The sequence below is a fragment of the Eschrichtius robustus genome, chromosome 12 (assembly GCF_028021215.1).
Source record: "Eschrichtius robustus isolate mEscRob2 chromosome 12, mEscRob2.pri, whole genome shotgun sequence".
NCBI classification, from domain to species: Eukaryota; Metazoa; Chordata; class Mammalia; order Artiodactyla; family Eschrichtiidae; genus Eschrichtius; species Eschrichtius robustus.
In genome coordinates this window covers 41,090,992-41,110,783 of record NC_090835.1, presented here as the reverse complement: position 1 = coordinate 41,110,783, position 19,792 = coordinate 41,090,992, and the positions used below count along the sequence as shown (strand labels likewise).

The window sequence follows — 19,792 nt, the reverse complement described above, 5'->3', positions numbered from 1 at the left end:
ATAATAATAATAAAAGAACAATACTTGTCCACTCCACACACACTCAACTCTAGCATCCTAATGCTTTTTACAGCTTTTCTGGACAGAGCAGATTCTCCTTCAAGGGGTGTATAATAGGAAAATCCCACTTGTTTCTTAAAAGCCATTTAGTTATCAAATCACACAATCATGGCTGACCTTTGAGGTAAGCCCCTTCCCTGCCTGCAATACTCCCTCTTTTTTCTTCCAGCCATTGCTGATACATTTCTGCAAATAGGGTGCCTCTCCCTTTATTGTTGGAAAGCTGAGCTGGTAAAAATATCTTTCATCTGCTCATATAAAAATATCTTTCTAAATTAAATGTTATTTTTGTTAAGAAAAGCAAATTATATTTAACAGAAAAATTTAAAAATATTTTAAAATTTAAGGGGAAAAATCACTTCCAGTTTCATCCAGAAATAACCACTTTTGACATTTTAGTCTTTTTTATTCATATATATGTGTGAATATCTCTGTATATGATGTAATTTTCAACTGATATGTTAAGTAACTTTTCCACAACTGCTTTTATAGAATCACAGAATCTAGATTTAGAAGAAAACTCGAGGCCTTCCAGATCTTTCTTCCTGGTTTGAGGGCTTTGATTGGGTCTGCCTAGACACTGCTTGTATCCTCCAGGAACTGGGAGCCCAGTTTGTACCAAGACAATCCATTTCTGGGTTGGAAAATTCTCATTCCGTTTTTGTCTCCTGAAATGACAGAATATGAATATGAATATGTCCTATTTGGATTTCTCTTCTCAAATTGAATATCCCTGGTTTCCATGATTATTCCTTGCTTGACAGAATTTTCAGAGCCACTCATGATGCTGGTCACCCTCCCCAGGGGAGTCTGTTCACTTATAACACTGCCTCCAGTCCCTGACATGAAGTCCCAAGTGCAGCCTGGCAGATGTGGTGTGCAGTGGGGCTGCTACTTCCCTAACCCCAGACACTTGACCTCCAGTAACACTGCCCAGGATGGCACTATATTTTTAGCAGCTACTTTTACTGTAAACTTTTGGGTTGGTCTTAAAAAGCCATCAGTCAGGATTAATTGGAGAAAGATAATGCCAGTCTGAATGCTGCCTTTTCAAATCCAAAATCTATTTTGGGGAGTGGAAAGGGAGCCTAACATTGGTTGGTGTGTGTGTGTTTGTGTGTGTGTGTGTGTGTGTGTTCACCATCTATCAGATGTAATGCTGAACACATTCATATCTTTATTATTATTATAGTTATTGTCACTGTCATGGCAGTTTCAGTTGGTTGAGGTCCTACTGTGCACTAGACATACATTAATTTCATTTCACAGAGCCCCAGGATAATTAATTGTTCTTTTACACATGAGGAAAGGAAGGCAGGAAAATTGGACAACTTGTTCCAAGGTCCCACACCAGTAAGATGTTTACGCCCATGTTCTACCCCTATATCGTATTGCCTCAGAAAAGTGCAACCACTGATCAACAGTCAAGTTCAGAGTGAGACTCCTGGTAATTCCCTGGCAGTGCAGTGGCTAAAGACTATGTGCTTTCACTGCGGAGATCCTGCAAGCTGATAAATGATCAGATTTTTAATATAGTTCAGAGGTTAAAGTCCACTAAATTTCTTGACAGATTCAATGTGGGGTGTAAGAGGAGTGAAATACAAAACTAAGGATTTTAGCCTGAGCAATAGGGCTGAGATAAAGAAGGCTGTGGGTGGAGCATGTTTTGGGGTGGCATTTGAGCATTTAGGTTTTTTGTGTTTTTTTTTTAAATAAATAAATTTATTTATTTATTTATTTATTTTTGGCTGTGTTGGGTCGTAGCTGCGTGTGGGCTTTTCTCCAGTTGGAGCGAGCGGGGGCTACTCTTCACTGCGGTGTGCAGGCTTCTCATTGCGGTGGCTTCTCTTGTTGCGGATCACGGGCTCTAGGTGCGCGGGCTTCAGTAGTTGTGGCACATGGGCTCAGTAGTTGTGGCTCACAGGGTTTAGAGCACAGGCTCAGTAGTTGTGGCGCACGGGTCTAGTTGCTCCTCAGCATGTAGGATCTTCCCGGACCAGGGCTCGAACCTGCGTGCCCTGCATTGGCAGGCGGATTCTTAACCACTGCGCCACCAGGGAAGTCCGAGCATTTAGTTTTAAACATGCTGATTTGTAGATATCTTAATAGACACTCAAGTGGAGATGCCAAGTTAGCAGTTAGCTATACAGGTATACCTTGTTTTATTACATTTTGCTTTTTGCACTTTGCAGATACTGCGCTTTTTACAAATTAAAGATTTATGGCAACCCTGCATTGAGTAAATCTATTGGTGTAAATTTCTAACAGCATTTGCTCAACTTGCGTCTCTGTGTCACATTTTGGTAATTCTCACAATATTTAAAAATTTTTCGTTATTATTATACTTCTTATGGTGATCTGTGATCAGTGATCTTTGATGTTACTATTGCTAAAGATTACAACTCACTGAAGGCTCAGATGATGGTTCGCATTTTTTAGTAATAAAGTATTTTTTAATTAAGGTATGTACAGTTTTTAGACATAATGCTATTATACACTTATTAGACTACAGTGTAAACATAACTTTTATATGCACTGGGAAACTAAAGAATTCATATGACTCGCTTTATTGAGATATTCACTTTATTGCAGTGGTCTGGAATCAAACCCACAGTATCTCCAAGGTATGCCTGTACAGTTTTGGGGATCAGGAGAGCAGCCAAAGCTAGATATATAAAATTGAGAGTTGGCACATGGATGATGTTTAAAGCCACAAGGCTGAATGAGAGTGGCTGGATGCCAAGAGAGTGATCTCCCTATTATCTCCTCTGGATCTGTGATTAGATGTTTCCTAAATCTTCTCATTCTCTCCACCATGACTCTTATCCGTGCTTTCAATTTTCTTTCTCTTCCTCCCTCTACGCTACAAGTCCCAGCAGTTTCTTCAGATCCAACATCCAGGTCATTAATTCTCTCTTTCACTGTTTCTAGTCTGTCATTTTAACTTTTAGAACTACATTTTCTTCATTCCTAGAAATTCTTTTTAAAAAAAAATGCACTCTATTTTAGTAGCCTTTATCATATGTTTGACACATACTTTGTCTTTATTTAAAACATAACATATATATTGTATAATCTTTATCCAGTAATTTGTTATCCGAAGTTCTTATAACTCTGATTCTGTTTACACTGTGCCTCCATCATGATACATTGTTTCCATGTATGCCACATGTGCACACATGTGCATGCATGTGCATGTGTGTGTCTGTGTGTGTGTTTAATCTTTGGAGCTCATGTTTACTAGGGCTTTGTGGGAATGCTGTGTAGCTGGATAAAGGGCCTGAACACTAGATTTTAAAATTTGATTCTACTAGGTGTTTCAACCTTGGGAAAATATTTTTTTTCTGTCTAAAAACAAACATTTAGATCTCCAGTTTTATTGAAGCCTTGGGCTAATTTTTATGCTAATTCTTCAGCCTGGTGGTTCCTGGACCACACAGTGTAAATTTGAATCCCAAACCTGTGCAGGGTTGCAAATTCTCACAGGACCTGTTCTCCCTCATCCCTGGGGATAGTTTCCTTGTTATTTCTCCATGTCAGTGGGGAAATTTTTTTAGCTCACCTCCTCATCAGGTGCTACCTTTATGCAAGGGGTCCCATTTCCATCTTCCTATGAGGCATGGGCCATAGTCTTATTTCTCACACTTACATGGGCATTAACACTCAAGAGCAACCATCCGCTCACACACCTTCTACCAGCCACAGCCGGTTCACACACTGACCACTCTGGTTTTCAATTCTCCAGCTCCTGGCAGTTCCCTTTCTTTCCTGCAAATTTAGCTTTGCATTTAAAAGAATGTTATACTTTAGACAGTATCTCTGTTTGTAGCCAGAGTGTTTTCAGGTTACCTTATCTGTCACATTGATGGAATCGGAAGTCCCTTTAGGGGTGATTGTGATGGTCAGATTAGCTCAGCAGGAATTATTTTCTAGAACAACAGGCGTATTTGAGTGGACATCATGCCCCCCAGCTCCCTGTCATGTTGGAAGCATCTGCTCCTGTGAGGAGTGTGCATGGAGGGTGATCTACAGAACACCGTTTGGCTTATTCCTGTGGCTCTGCCCACGCTGATGATTACTTGTTTCAGTTTGTGCCAGAACTGACCGAGGCGTATGTGGTGATGAATGAGCTAGAGACAAATGGGACCAACTGCCATGACAGAGGCCCAGCCTACCCTGGCCTGTGGGCCCCAGGACTGGCTGTCCAGGAATTCTGTGCAGGGACGTCCAGCATGCCACATGCCATTCTAGCCAGTGACAGGGAATGAAGGGAAGGGGAACTGGTTATACCACAAATGGCTGCTTCCTGTGGCTTCAGCAGGATGATGTACCCCTGTTTACTATGTTCTATTTCCTGAGCTGCTCCAAAGACGTGGGAACCCCAAACAAGTCCTGGTAAGGGCAACGGCAGCCAAGAAGGGAAAGAATCTGAACTCTTTAAGGCCTCCAACTCATCAGCTGGGATGATGAGCAGAGCCTGGACATATCTGCCTGTTTGGCCACATTTAAAGGAAACATGAGGACTGACCAACAAGGCTGTGTGTACACCATAAGTGCTGATCAGTGACAGCCCCCCGTGTATCATCCAGGGGAATGAAGTCAGGGGACTCCAAAGCTGCTCCGGGAAGCCTTGGCATAGAAGGAGTCTCTGAAAGCTGTTTCAGGACCATTGTGTATCTGCCAGTCAGTGAAAGAGAAAGGGGGTGGATAGGAGAGAGGGCAGAGACCTTAAGGAAAGCCTTCAGCTTTCTTTCTTCAACAAAACCCCCATCTGGCTGCTCACTGATGGGCTGAAGAACAGAACCATAGGGTCTTTGATTGGAAAGATGCCATTTAGTTCAACCTTCCAGCTAGTGCAGGTTCTGCAATCTCCGTGCCAGACAGCCTCCCACCATGGGGTTCTCACTGCTAACTTCATGGTAGGAATGATCTCATTTTAAGCCTCTTCTTATTTTGAGGTAAAAATCTGCCTTTCAGTCATTTCCACCTACACCCCATCCTCTCCTGGTTGCTGAGGAAGAAGTGCCTCCTGCCTTCACTGGCTCAGGAACACAGAGAGGATTCCCTGAGAGAACCTACAGTCTCACCCATGAGAACCAGGGCTCCTCGGACCCAGCTCATCCCCAGGATGGCCATCCAGGAAAGGAAAGAGGCTGACCAGTGGGACAAAGGCCTGCCAGAGGGAGACTGGCTGAGCTACTTCTTCACTTTCTTACTGGAGACTCAGTTAGGACCCCACCTGTACATAGGGAAGACATCCTCCCAGATAGGAAATAAAATAAAGTTCTTGGATGAGCGCCGAAAGCCGAACTAGAAAGTTATTTTATCCTGTCCCTGCATATAAGACAGTGAATCGAAACCAAAAGTGTTCTGTGAAGATATTCGAAGGTGTCCTTTGAAGGCTGTTCCTCCTGGCAGGTAGGCCATTGTGTGTTCTCTGGGCTGCGCCCAGCCTTGGAGCAGAGGGATTGGAGTCTGGGCAGGTGCTTTGGCAGTGCCTCTAGAGCAGGCAGGAGTAGCTGGGGGTTTCGTCCTTCAACGCACTGGCAGTGAGTCCCTATTTTCTATGTGTCAGCTGGAGGCCCATCATGGTTTTCAAATAATTGTGCTAGACACAGAAAAGGGGAGAAAACAGAAGTTGATTAGGACATGCGGACCTAACAAGGACTCAGAAGCCACACCACTTATATCCACCCCATCATTCTTCCTGCAAATATCACTGTTTGGGGACAAGGATTCCCTTTGACTAGCCCCAGTTCTGTGAGAAACAATGTTCCATTCCATCCCTCTCATTCTTTCATCCTAAAGAAAGTGTGTAAAACAGTTTTTAAATGTTTAAAAGGAGACAGGCATGTTTCAAGGGCCCACTTGAAAGTTTCTGACAAGAAGTAGGTTCAAAAAAAGAAAAGAAAAGGGCTCTCTCTCCAGAGGGGTGGGGGCCCATGTATTCTGAAGGGCCTTCCCTCGGCAAATCAACCAGATGTTCGTGAATCCTACCCTTTTAATGAACTGCTAGGCTCTTGGAAAGCATGTGGAAAAAGTAAGCTGAAACAGAATCAGTGGGCAGGGCAGTGAGCAAGCAAATGCTAAAACCAACATAGAATTTGGAGGTGAATCCTAGATTCCCCACATGGTGAATCTGAACTGAAACTGAAGCTCCCACATGAAGCTGGAATTATTTTACCCCAATTTTTTATTGTGGTAAAATACACATAACATAAAAATTTCCATCTTAACTGTGTTTAAGTGTACAGTTTAGTGGTATTAAATACATTGATAAGGTTGTGCAACCATCGCTACCATCCATCTCCATAACTCCTTTCATCATCCCAAACTGAAATTCCATATGCTTTGAACAATAACTCCCCGTTCCCCTCTCCCCCCAGACCCTGAAAATCACCACTATACTTTCAATCTTTATGATTTTTTTAAGTCAGTCATTTAATTTTTAAATTATTTTTTTAAAAGTTTTATTGGAGTGTAGTTGATTTACAATGTTGTGTTAGTTTCAGGTGTACAGCAAAGTGATTCAATTATACATATACATATATTCATTCTTTTTTAGATTCTTTTCACATATAGGTTATCCCAGAATATAGGTTGTCCCAGAATATTGAGTAGAGTTCCCTGTGCTATATAGTAGGTCTCTGTTGGTTATCTATCTTATATATTGTAGTGTGTTGTATGTTAATCCCAAACTCCTGATTTATCCCTCCCTGCCACATTTCCTCTTTGGTAACCGTAAGTTTGTTTTCAATATCTGTAAGTCTGTTTCTATTTTGTAAATAAGTTCATTTGTATCATTTTAAAAAGTTAGATTCCACATATGAGTGACATCATATGATATTTGTCTTTCTCTGTCTGACTTACTTCACTTAGTATGATAATCTCTAGGTCACACCATGTTGCTGCAAATGGCATTATTTCATTCTTTTTTATGGCTGAGTAGTATTCCATTGTATATATGTACCACATCTTTATCCAGTCCTCTGTCGATGTACATTTAGGTTGCTTCCATACCATATCTTGGCTATTGTAAATAGTGCTGCAATGAACACTGGGGTGCATGTATCTTTTTGGATTTTGGTTTTCTCTGGGTGTGTTCCCAGGAGTGAGGATTGCTGGGTCATATAGTAGTTCTATTTTTAGTTTTTTAAGGAACCTCCATACTGTTCTGTATAGTGGTTGTACCAATTTACATTCCCACCAACAGTGTAGGAGGGTTCCCTTTTCTCCACACCCTCTCCAGCATTTATTTACTTATTCATTTTTATTTATTTATTTTTTTGGTGTGTTAGTTTCTGCTTTATAACAAAGTGAATCAGCTATACGTATACACATACCCTATATCTCCTCCCTCTTGCGTTTCCCTCCCATTCCCTATCCCACCCCTCTAGGTGGTCACAAAGCACCGAGCTGATCTCCCTGTGCTATGCAGCTGCTTCCCACTAGCTATCTGTTTTACATTTGGTAGTATGTATATGTCCACCATAGTATGTATATGTCCACCAGCATTTATTTTTTGTGGACTTTTTTCCCCCCAGATTTATTGAGATGTAATTGCCATATAATATTGCATAAGTTTAAGGTGTACAGTGTGTTGATTTGACACACTTATATATTGCAAAATGATTGCAACCATAGCATTAGCTAACACCTCCATCATATCATATAAGTACTATTTCTTTTTTGTGGTGAGAACATTTAAGATCTACTCTCTTAGCAACTTCCAAGTATATACTACAGCATTATTAACTATAATTACCATGCTATACATTAGATCCCCAGAACTTATTCATCTTATAACTGGAAGTTTGTGTCCTTTGACCAACATCTCCCCATTCCCCACCCCCATCCCCAGCCCCTGGTAACCACCATTCTAATCTCTGTTTCAATGAGTTCAGCATTTTGTTTGTGGACTTTCTGATGATCACCATTCTCACCAGTGTGAGGGGATACCTCATTGTATTGATAGTTTTTGTTTATTTGTTTGTTTTATTTAGTTAGTTATTTTGGCCAAGCAGCGCAGCATGTGGGATCTTAGTTCCCCGACCAGGGATCAAACCTGCATCCCCTGTGTTGGAAGCAGGGAGCCTTAACCAGCAACAGGGAAGTCCCCTCACTGAGGTTTTGATTTGCATTTCTCTAATAATTAGTTATGTTGAGCATCTTTTCATGTGCTTTTTGGCCATCTGTATGTCTTCTTTGGAGAAACGTCTATTTAGATCTTCTGCCCATTTTTTTGATTGGGTTGTCTGTTTTTTTGATATTGAACTGCATGAGCTGGTTGTGCATTTTGGAGAGTAATCCCTTGTTGGTTGCTTGACTTGCAAATATTTTCTCCTATTCTGAGGGTTGTCTTTTTGCTTTGTTTATGGTTTCCGTTTCTGTGGAAAAGCTTTCAATTAGATCCCATTTGTTTATTTTTGTGTTTATTTTCATTACTGTAGGAGGTGGATCAAAAAAGATCTTGCTGCAATTTATGTCAAAGAGCGTTCTGCCTATGTTTTCCTCTAAGAGTTTTATAGTGTCCAGCCTTACATTTAGGTCTCCAATCCATTTTGAGTTTATTTTTGTGTATGGTGTTAGGGAGTGTTCTAATTTCATTCTTTTACATGTAGCTGTCCAGTTTCCCCAGCAACACTTATTGAAGAGGCTGTTATTTTCTTCATTGTATATTCTTGTCTCCTTTGTCATAGATTAGGTGACCAGAGGTGCGTGGGTTTATCTCTGGACTTTCTATTCTGTTCCAATGATCTATATTTCTGTTTTTGTGCCAGTACCATACTGTTTTGATTACTGTAGCTTTGTAGTATAGTCTGAAGTCAGGACGCCTGATTCCTCCAGCTCCATTTTTCTTTCTCAAGATTGCTTTGACTATTCGGGGTCTTTTGTGTTTCCATACAAATTGTAAAATGTTTTGTTCTAATTCTGTGAAAAATGCCATTGGTAATTCGATAGGGATTGCACTGAATCTGTAGAATGCTTTGGGTAGTATAGTCATTTTCACAATATTGACTCTTCCAATCCAAGAACATGGTATATCCCTCCATCTGTTTGTGTCATGTTTGTTTGACTTCTTTCATCAGTATCTTATCATTTTCTGAGTACAGGTCTTTTGCCTCCTTAGGTAGGTTTATTCCTAGGTATTTTATTCTTTTTGTTGCAGTGCTAAATGGGATTGTTTCCTTAATTACTCTTTCTGATCTTTTGTTGTTAGTATATAGAAATGCAACAGATTTCTGTGTATTAATTTTGTATCCTGCAACTTTACCAGATTCATTGATGAACTCTAGTAGTTTTCTGGTAGCATCTTTAGAATTTTCTATGTATAGTCTATCTTTATGATTTCTGACTACTCTAAGTACCTCATGTAAGTGGAACCATACAGTTATTTGTCTTTCTGTGACTGGTTTATTTCACATAGTGGCTGTACCATTTTACATTCCCACCAACAGCACACGAGGGTTCCAATTACTCCACATCCCTGCCAACACTTGTTATTTCCTTTTTTTTTTTTATTAGTAGCCATCCTAATGCGTGTAAGGTGGTATCTCATTGTAGTTTTGATTTGCATTTCTCTAATGATTAGTAATGTTGAGCATCTTTTCATGTGTTTACTGTCCATCTGTATATCTTCTCTGGAGAAATGTCTATTCAAATCCTTTGCCCATTTTTGAATTGGGTTTTGTTTTCTGGTTGTTGAGTTTTAGGAATTCCCTGTATATTCTGGATATTAATCCCTATCAGGCTGGAATTCTTGAAGGAGTTTAAAATGGTCCTGGGTTGGTAATGCTGCATGGCAAAAGCAGGTGCAAACTCTTTCAGGAGGAAAGTAATTTCAACTTATACATTCAGGACTCTTAGAGCTTAAGTTCAATCACATTTATGGTCAATTGAATTTCAACAAGGGTGCCAGAAAATTCAATGGAGAAAGAATCATTTTTTCAACAGTTGGTACTAGGAAGACTGGATATCCACATGGAAAGGAATAAAGTTGGACCCCTGCCTCACATCATATGCCCCCTCCTCTGAGCCCAGAAGGGGTAGGCCTCTCTGTGGTCAGACAAGGAAGCTCCTGCATAGTGGTCACAGTCAAACAATGTCCGAGGCTGGGCTGCCTATGCCTACTTGACCCCACTCCATTCTCTCCCATAGAGCCCTGCCCTCCTACAGGTCTGGGCTTCTTTGATCCAGGGCTGATCTGGGCTTCCCTTCAGGGGCCAGAGTTAATAAAGCTTGATGCTCACAGCATAGGCTAAATGGCTGCCTGGATAAAGCCATCCTCTCTCCTTCTGAAGGAGTGGGCCCAGGTAACTAGGATGGGCAGGTGACCCTGCCCCAAGCCACAGCTGATTGAACCAAGAATGCACACTTAACCCAAGAAGAGTCAGTTAGGCTTCTCCCTCCAGAGAGACACAAAGTAAGTAGTCAGGTGATATTGGGCACTGGGGCTGTGAAGTCTTGGAAAATAAGGGCATGCCAGGGCCAAGGCTGGAGCTAGAAATTGAGAGGTGGGGAGGAGAGAACAGATAGATGAAGGATCAAACCTCAGGGAGAAGCTAAGGTCAGATCTGGAAGGAGAAAGGCCTGGAGGGAGAGGAGCCTGGGCCCTGCTTCCTACGGATGAGTTCTATGGCCTGCTAATCAAAGTGTGGTCTTGGACTAGCTGCATGGGCACCATCTGGGTACTTATTAAAAGTGCAGACTCTCAGATTTACCCTGGACCTGCTGCATCAGAATCTGCATTCTAACAAGACTCCTGGTGATGTATGTACACAGCACAGAGTGAGAGGTGCTACTATGGAACCTTCAGAATCTGTGTTAACAAACCCCTTCACTCAAGCTTCTTTGAGTGGGCTTTAGCTCCTCACAGGCATCAAAGGTCAGTGAAGGTATCAGTTTAACTACAAATGTAAAGAATGAACTCAATCAGGAGAAGGGCTTTCTAACTATAACACAAAATCCAGAAGCCAAGAAAGAGAAGACTGATACACTTGATTTCATAAAAATCAGCAAAATAACTACAAAAAAACCATAAGTAAAGCCAAAAGACAAATAGGGGAAAATATTTGCAACTCATATCATAAAGAGCTAATCTCCCCAATATATCAAGAGTTCCTATAAATTAATAAGAAAAAGACCAACAACCAATTGAAAAATGGGCAAAAATATCAACAGGCAGTTTATAGGAAAAGAAATTAAAATGGCCCTTAAACATATGAAAAGAAGCTTGACTTTACTGATAATAAGAGAAATACAAATCAAGGCTAGACTGAGAGACATTTTTCACCTTTCAGATTGGAAAAAACCAAAAAGCAGGATACTGCATCTTGCGGGGAGGCTGTGGGGAACTAGCATCCTGTATATGCTGCTGGGGGTGGGGGGTGGGTGATGGGTTCAGCTCTAGGCAGGCAATTCGGCACCATCTATCAAAAGTACAAATGTCCTTTTGGCCAAGAAATTCACTCCTACAAACTTGCCTTTCACTCCTGTGTGAATTCACATTTGTACAAGGTTAATTATCACAGCAATGTTTGTCATAGTAAAGAAATGGAACCTCCTAAAATCCCTCAATATGAGATGCATTAAATGAATTCTGATAGATCCTTGCAATGGAGTACTACTATGCAGCTGTGAAAAAGAACACAGCAGCACCGACAGGTTGAAAGGGGACGATCTTCAGGATAGACTGTTAAGTGGAAAAAGCGAGAGGCAGAACAATGTGCAGGAGGAACACTAGAAATAAGTGACAGCGGTTCCTTGTCAGAGGGGACTGGTGGGAGCTGGACTGATGGGGGACTGGGTATTAGTATTTTCATGCTTTTTAATGCTTCAATTGTATCATCCTATTGAAAATGTAAATGAATACCACAAAAATATTTTTAAAACAATGAGCTCACTTGGGCAGTCACCCCATGTGCAGCTGCCACCTGCCGTATAAGAATTGCCTCTAGGCACAGAAAAGCACACAGCATACAGGCCTCCTGTGTTCTGGCTCCAGGCTGGGCCTCAGCAGAGCGGAGACCCTCTGTTCTAGCCCAGCCTGCTCAGTGAGGAGAGTACCAGGCCATGTCTAGCTCTGCCTTGGCTGCCTGTGGTCCTCTGGTCCCCTGCCACCTGTGCACAGTGGCCTCCATTGGAGAGGGTCTCCCCAACAGGAAGTGGCCTCAGGGGAGCCCCAGGCCCTGTCCTGGCATGTTATTCACACATGGGCTGTCTTAGCACTCACCAGCCATGTCCAGGCCTGGCCAAAGTCTGTGGGACCCCTATTGGTTCCAGCCCAGCCCCAGTACTCTGGAGTTGGCAGAAGATACCCACTGACTCTGGGTGACTCTGGATTTCCCTGGGCTGGCGTATTCCTCCTCTGCCTCTCTGCAGTGGGGAGTGTAATCCTGGGTGTCCTAGTAATGAGGTCCCTGAGGCCTTGCCTTCCTGGAGACATGAATCCCCCGAGTTACCTTCTGTTCTGTCTTGACTTTGGCATTGTAGAAGGAGACGGAATCAGGGCCCTCTGGCAGCATCATCTGCTGCAGCCGGCTGAACCTGTCCTGGTCATCTTCTCCCTACAAGAGGCCCAACACAGCACAGTCCCTTCACCTGGCATTGTCAGGATCCACTCTGACAGGGCCTGTGGTGGGCATTAGGGCAGCCTCTCGCTGGGTCTGCAGACCTCCACCCAGGATAGCTCACAATCCCCCAGCCTCATGTTTTCCAGTGTCATCATGGACACCCTGTAACCGCCACCAGGGAAAGATGAGCCACTCAAGAAGGGGTGCAGCAGCATGTGGTGTTTTCGGTGTCCTCATCCTTGATAACGGGGGAGAGACCTGTACCTGCCCACCTGCCTGGGCCAGCTGTAGGAGAGGCTGGGAGCAGCTGGTACACTGCCAAGCTTGTGGAGAGAACAGAGGACAAGGGGCACTGCCCACTGCCCTGTGCTCGTCCACCATCCCCACCCCTGCCCTGTGCCACTCACCAGAGACACGATCCTGCTGAGAGGCATCATGCCTGGCCGGATGCTGTCACCTGCCTTCAGTGCCACTTGCAGGTCCTCAGGGACAAAGAAGGACTCATTGTACCAGATGTCAAATTCTGCAGGGAGACAGGGAGATGGCACTGTGAGGGTGGGGAGTCCCTGAGGAAGCAGGTCAAGGCTGTGTGTGTCTCTCTGTCTCGTGCTTGTCACAGCTCACCCTCTCTTCACTTCCTGCTCCAGGATCTCACCCTTTCCCATCTCCATCTCCTGCCCTCAGAATCCTGGAAACATACATCTAAAGCCCTGTCCAGGGACTTCCCTGGCAGTCCAGTGGTTAAGACTCCACTGCAGGCTTCGATCCCTGCAGCGGGAACTAGGGGAACTAGGGGAACTAGGATCCCGCATGCCCCAGGGCATAGCCAAAAAAAAAAAAGTCCTGTCCAGCCCCTGCCTCTGCCAGAGAAGAGTTCTGAAGCCACTTCTAGAACCCAGACGGTAGCCCTGCCCTGTGCCTCCTGGAACCCCAGGTGGCCAGCCAACCTTCCCAAACGGCACACCCGTGAGCAGGCGATGTCGACACTGATCCACCAGGTGCTGGCAGTACTGGATCTCAGCCCTGAGGTCCTGTAGGTCCTGATACTCTGTCCGGTACTGCTTCTTGAGGTCTTTAAGCTTCAAGATCAGCAGGAATTCCTCCTCATCAATGATCATCAGTCCCTTGTTTTCATACTCGCCTGCAGGGGGAAGGAGGAGGTGAGGGAATGAGGTGCCCACCTGAGGTGGTCAGAAAGAGGGGAGAGTGCTGGCAAAGTATGAAGACAGGACCTGGGAAGGGCTGGGGTGCAGCATGGAGGTGGACAAGGCATGAGAAGGCCAGGCTACTAGGATATGTCTCACAGGGAGAGGGAGCTCAGGTCAGAGGACCACACTGGCATTTTTAGGACAAACAGCAGGGGTGGGCAGAGGAAAGGGTAGAGATGGCCCAAGTTCCACGATTACTTTCATCTTAAACCCCACTAGCCAAAGATATCCAGTAAATACCTCTATTATACAGGTGTTTACCTTTTTTTATAAATTATGTAAACAAGCTGCCACCACTGGCTAGTACAAGGCAGTTGGGCAGGGTTCCTTATTAATAACAGTAGATGTAAACCCACATTTCAAATTGTCTTCTTGATGATTTCAGCATTCGCCAGCTACCTTCTTGTCAGAGACCATCAGACATCTGTATCTTGTCGGATGGCTGTCAGAGGGCTCCAGGAGGAGAGAGGTCAGTTGTGCTATTGGTCATCTCCTCCACTCACTGTCTCTTTGGATGGACCTTTTAAGGTCTGTCAGTTTGATGAAGGTTGTTGGGTTAAGACAAAATAACAATATCTGGGGAGCCACTCACCTGGCTGTCTACTGCCCACAGCACCTTGAAAGTTCAGCAAAGGCGTCGTGTCAACACCCAGCCCGAGGACCCCTGGAGAGTGAGTCCTGTGTGTGACCGAGGTGTGTGGCCAGGGTGCACGAGGCAGTCCCCAGGTACCGGAGGAAAGCATTAGCACTTCCACTGATGTTTACAGGGGAGAAGTGAGGCACATTAAGTGTCACTGACACCATTCATGGAGAGGCAAGGGTTCCAATTCAAGGTGTTTGCAGTGGTGGGGGAGGGGGGTCCAGGGTAGCCCTCACCTTCAGTGCAGAGCAACCTGGTTTGCTGCCGTGGGCCTGATGTGGTCACTTTGATACAGACAAATCCGTCAATCACAGAGTAGAGTCTTTACAGTACTCTGTTGACATGGGGAGTGACATCTTTTGTACTATCCAGAGGTTCTCTGATTATCTCCAAAGAAAACGCTTACGAGAGCTGAACTTAAGATGACTTTTTTTTTTTTTTTTTCCCCCCACAAACGACTAATTAATGTCTCAAATTCAGTGACTGTTCTGGGCTGATAAGTGGCTGTCAGTCAAGGTACCTAGAAAATATTTTTAAAAATGAATTTACTTGATCTGTTCCCTTAAGATAAAGGTATTTTGCTTGGTATTTTAACAACCAATGGGAAAACAACTGCTTTGGAGGGGGAAAGAGCAAAAATGTTTTTTGATACTGATAAAAGTTTAAATATTTGAAAATATTGTTTATTTCTTCTACATCCCATCCTTTAAAAATATCCATTTTCAGGTATATTGAGGAGTAAGTGATATATCAGCATAGCATGCATATATATTATTTTAAATATGTAAATATATAATAAGGGGTTGCATATTCAAAGGAGGTGTGGGGGGACTTCCCTGGTGGCGTAGTGGTTAAGACTCCGTGTTCCCAATGCAGGGGGCCCAGGTTCCATCCCTTGTCGGGGAACTAGATCCCAAATGCATGCCGCAACTAAGAGTTCGCATGCCACAACTAAGGAGCCCACATGCCACAACTAAGGAGCCCTGGAGCTGCAACTAAGGAGCCCACCTGCCACAACTAAAAACTGGTGCGACCAAATAAATAAATAAATAAATATTTTTTTTAAAAAAAACAAAAACAAGGTGTAGGCAGAAGGGACAAAGAAGTGCTTGTTGGTCCTGCAAGGCCTTCACTCTAGAGGTTCTGGGTGGGGTCATGTCTGGAGCCACCATCACCCACCTTCCCCTACTTCCCAAATTCATGGAGGGCTTTGCCCTCTGGAACAGTGTGTTATGCTTGGTCCATAGGGTATGAGCAAAGTAGCCCCAAGAATTTGGAAATAAAGTTGCCCTCTGAGAAATAAGTGAGTAAAATGCAACCTCTGTGAGTGAGATGATCCCCCTGACCTGCAGAAAACCAAGTGCCACCTGGAGATGCCCAGGTGATCAGTGAGATCATTCAAGAAGGCTGGCCTAGCATAGGGTTGAGATTTAGCAAGGGAAAGCCCAGTAACCAATGGTGTGCCCTGCCTGTGAACAAGAGTGTGGCCTCTGAACCACCAGCCTCAGTGTTGGGATGGTTACTCATTAAAATGCATGTTCTGGGCCCTGCTCCAGATTTCCTGAGTCAGAGCCACTGATTGCAGCCTAGGTATCTGCACTTGACCAGCCCTCCCAAATGAGTCCTCTGCTCACTCAAGCTTGAGGGTTCTTGGTGCACATTGAAGGTATGGGCAGTGTCTGCCACTGGGACCAGGGCACCAGGTCAGGGTAACCAGGTGAGCACTCTCCCCACTCCCCACACAGGGGTCCCTGCTCGTTGAGCCTGAGGGCTTCCCACACCACCTGCCTTAAGAGACGAGGCTTTGCTAGGCCAGTTTGTTGCGGGGTTGGCATGAGGAATGGTCTTAGTGACAGTGAATCACTTGGCCCCTGGTATCCACATTCTCATTCCCTCCTCAGTTTCTCATGTCTTGACCAGCACCCCTACCCCAATCAGACCACTATGGTCAGTGAGGAGACAACACCAGGACCCATGGACCTTGTGGCAGTCGCCAGCCACCCATCTCCCTGGGGAAGTGTCTACAAGACCAACATTCTGTCCCTCCATGGGCAGAAGCACATATCAGATGGAAGGTCCAGCACTTAGATCTGAGATAATGCAAGAAGGGGGACTTGCAGGCAGAAGCTAGCTGACAGGAAAGGACTCTGTGGTTCCCCAGGGCTGACTAGAGCCAAGTGATGACCCAGGGATGAAGCCTGCACCCCAACATCCCCTGCTGGCCCCCTTCCAACTCAGTCCTCCAGTGCCCAAGGCTGCCCCATCCCGAGCAGGATGACTCAGATCCCACTGTCCCCCAACTATCTTCCCATCACCTTTACCTTGCTTCTCTCGTAGTGACTTCTGGAAATTTAGTGCCTCCTTGGTCATGTCGATCTCCCGCTTGATGGCATTGATGTGCTGTGTGGTCTCGCTGGCCCTTTTCCTCCGCTCGTTCAAAATGGATTTGTTTTCTTTGAAGATGCGGTTGATCTCACTACCCCGTTCGTTCTTAAAGTCCTCAAAGGCCACAGGCTTGGCGGGTGGGGTGCTGGGCCTGAAGATGGAGGGGAAGGAGGAGGGAGAAATGGGGCAGCTGTCTTGGAGCCACCGGGCACTTCACCTTTCTTCCCTGGGGCTTCTGTAAGCAGGAGGTCCGAATTCCTGGGCACCATGTACCCCAGATGGGAGCTAAACTGTGTAGGAATCATTCTCTCGTCTCTGTTTTACTGAGTACACAAGGGCACGTGACTATTGCAGAAAATGAGGAAAGTAAGGAAAAGTTACAAAAAAAAACCCCAAAATACCACTCATTACCTATTGGCAACCACACTTTAGTGTATCTCCTTCATTTCTTTGATAACTGTTTTAATATTTGGAGTCATGCAATATATATAATATTACATCTTACTTTTTTCACAGAAGCATTCTTTCATGCTATTAAGAACTCTTTGAGAACTCTAGTTAATAAGATGTAAGATGAAGTGCTGGGCAGGGGAAAGTAGATTGTCTGCAACTTACTTTGAAATCCATTTTTTAAAAAAAGATGGATGGAAGGATGGAGGGAAAGACACATGATGAAATACTATAGTAACATTAATGGCAGAATCAAGAGGGGGTTCACTATACAATTCTTCCAACTTCTCTGAATGTTTGGAAATGTTCACAGGCTGGGGAAAAATTCTTCATGTACATCTTTGTACATTTCAAGGGCAGAGAAAATAATTCACTTAGTGCCCTTTCCCTAATGTCAACTATTGAAGTTGTTACCAAAAATTTTTTCTTTTGCTTTTTAAATTAATGACACAATCTTTTTGTATAAATCTTTGTCTACATCTCTAATTATTTCCTCAGGATAGATTCCTAAAAACTCAATCACTGACTCACCACAGAGAGGAACTGGGTGGCTGGAGGAAGGGTCTCATACCTGAGAATTTTGTATCTTTTGAATACATTACTTATTCAAAATATGCAAATTTAATTATTTAAATAATTGCTATTTGGAGGGTCTAAAATGATTCTGTGTATAATTGTGTATCTTGGATGACTCCTGAGGTTGAACCATTTTGCACGTGTATAAGCCATCATATTTCTTCTTTTTTGGACTGTGCTCCTAGTCTTTGCCTATTACCCCATTTTATTTCTCTTCTATCTGCAGGTGCTCTTTCCTTGTCATACTCTGATTTTGTATGATCTGGTGCAGCGGTTACTGTTAGGTGGTCACCTGGGTGGGTGTGATTCCTCCTTTGGGGATTCCGAGGCAAGGGGCTCAATACTGGAGGTCTCCCGGTCCTGCAGAAGCATGTCTTTGACATCTCCATCCTTGGAGGATGGGGTCAACTGGGTCTTGGAGGTGGAAGCATCCAAGTCCTTGCCACTCACAGGGCTGCTGGCACCCTCCTTTCTTGCCAAGGAGCTGGAAGGAGAAGGCAGGGAGACCCCAGGCTCAGTGTCTCTGATGCTGAGGGGAGTAATCTTGCTCAGCACTCATACACCAGAAGCCCCAGCCCGCTCAGCTCCGATCTTGAACATAAACCCAGGCCAAAGGGCAAAGAGTACAACCCTAAGCCATGCAGATGGGGAGGAAGAGGAGAGAATTTCTCTCCCTTTAATCAGAAAAAGAAGTCCTCCTTCCAGCAGTCTCAGCAGGAGACACCTGGGAAGAATGGGCAGTCTCCAGTTTGGAAGCATAAGGACCTTTGGGGTGGGCCACAGGCTCTAAGGAGCATCATGGCTGCTGAGGTATTAGTCACACAGGCATCCCCGGGAAGGAGTAGCAGAGCCCCCACCCAGGGTGTGTCTGTCTGTGGACCAACAGTAAAGAGAGACACGTCTGCCCCGCTGCTCTGACCAGTCCACGACTTGCTCTCCCACCTCTATCAGTGCCCACACCAGCTCTCCGGAAAGTAGCCATCCTCCCTCTCCAACTGATGGCACCCAGGGTCCTCCCTCCCAGAGAGGTACATGTGAGCAGGACTGAACTAAAGGGAGGATGTCCATGGCTCCTTCCACTGTTTCCTTCTCTTTTCTTCTTCTTGCAACAGGTGTGGCTTGGGGGAACCAAGCCTCGATCCATTTGTTACTGCACTAATTACCCAACGGCAGAACAGAGAGGCTGGGGGTGTGACCGCCCTCCTGAAGAGGCAGGAGGAGGCCAGGGCATCCTCCTACCCAACTCCAGTACTGCATGTGACAGTTTTCTACAATCAGCTTTGGCCCGTGTCCTTTTACAAGTGATAATAATGGTAACAACTTACTTGTATTGAGGTCTTCCAGGGACAGGGACTGCATTTACTCACTTATCCTCAAAACCACCCCAGTGACTGATGCTATTATTATTATTATACCCATTTTAGGGATGAGGAAACAGAGGCAGAGAGGCTCTTACACCTCACAGAAGGTGACCCCCTTGGGTGAAAGAACTACTGAGCAGGGAGGTGAGCCCAGGTGTTACCTCCAGAGCATGTGCTTTGTCCACCACGACACAGCACTTCCCAGGGAGGCTGGTTCATTAAGGGAACCTTGACACCCTGCATCTACAAACGAGTCTTGCCTCAAAGGTGAGCTGGAGTTTTTAGGTGATGTGGGTGCCAATTAGCCGGGTCACAGAAGGAACCTGGTGGTGGGGGCTGGGTTTCCACATGAAGTACCGGAGGGCGAGTGCCGGCCTGGCTTCTCACTTCCACTCTACCACACCTTAGCAATGTAACCTTGGAATGAATTCCCCTCTCTGAGCCTTTGTTTCCTCATTAGTTAAAATGGAGACATGAACTCCCACCTCGTGGAACTGCTGTGAGGATGACAGGTGACCGGCCCCAGCCTGGGCCCCACAG

General features: G+C 44.6%; 1 protein-coding gene and 1 long non-coding RNA gene across 10 annotated transcripts in view; one reads left to right on the top strand and one right to left on the bottom strand.

Annotated features, from left to right (window-relative positions):
• LOC137774254 (uncharacterized) overlaps positions 1-19,281 on the top strand; it is a 66,856-nt gene extending 47,575 nt beyond the window's left edge. Inside the window, exons 4-6 of one of the 3 annotated variants that reach the window (XR_011075810.1) lie at positions 14,226-14,309; positions 14,454-14,533; positions 19,004-19,281. This is a non-coding gene — a long non-coding RNA (uncharacterized lncRNA). Of the gene's footprint in view, positions 1-14,225; positions 14,310-14,453; positions 14,567-15,356; positions 15,482-19,003 lie in introns of those variants that run through there. The other 2 variants (XR_011075812.1, XR_011075811.1) reach the window with 2 other exon arrangements.
• The window catches only part of KIF9 (kinesin family member 9), a 48,763-nt gene continuing 31,596 nt past the window's right edge, over positions 2,626-19,792 (bottom strand). For 4 of the 7 annotated variants that reach the window (XM_068559493.1, XM_068559494.1, XM_068559497.1 and 1 more), the window contains 6 exons: positions 18,184-18,375; positions 16,802-17,016; positions 13,597-13,773; positions 13,040-13,155; positions 12,522-12,626; positions 2,626-5,668 (listed from right to left, as the gene is read on the bottom strand). In XM_068559493.1, the coding sequence (XP_068415594.1) occupies positions 5,618-5,668; positions 12,522-12,626; positions 13,040-13,155; positions 13,597-13,773; positions 16,802-17,016; positions 18,184-18,375 (856 nt within the window). In that variant the 3' untranslated portion in view covers positions 2,626-5,617. Of the gene's footprint in view, positions 5,669-12,521; positions 12,627-13,039; positions 13,156-13,579; positions 13,774-16,801; positions 17,017-18,183; positions 18,376-19,792 lie in introns of those variants that run through there. The other 3 variants (XM_068559495.1, XR_011075809.1, XR_011075808.1) reach the window with 3 other exon arrangements.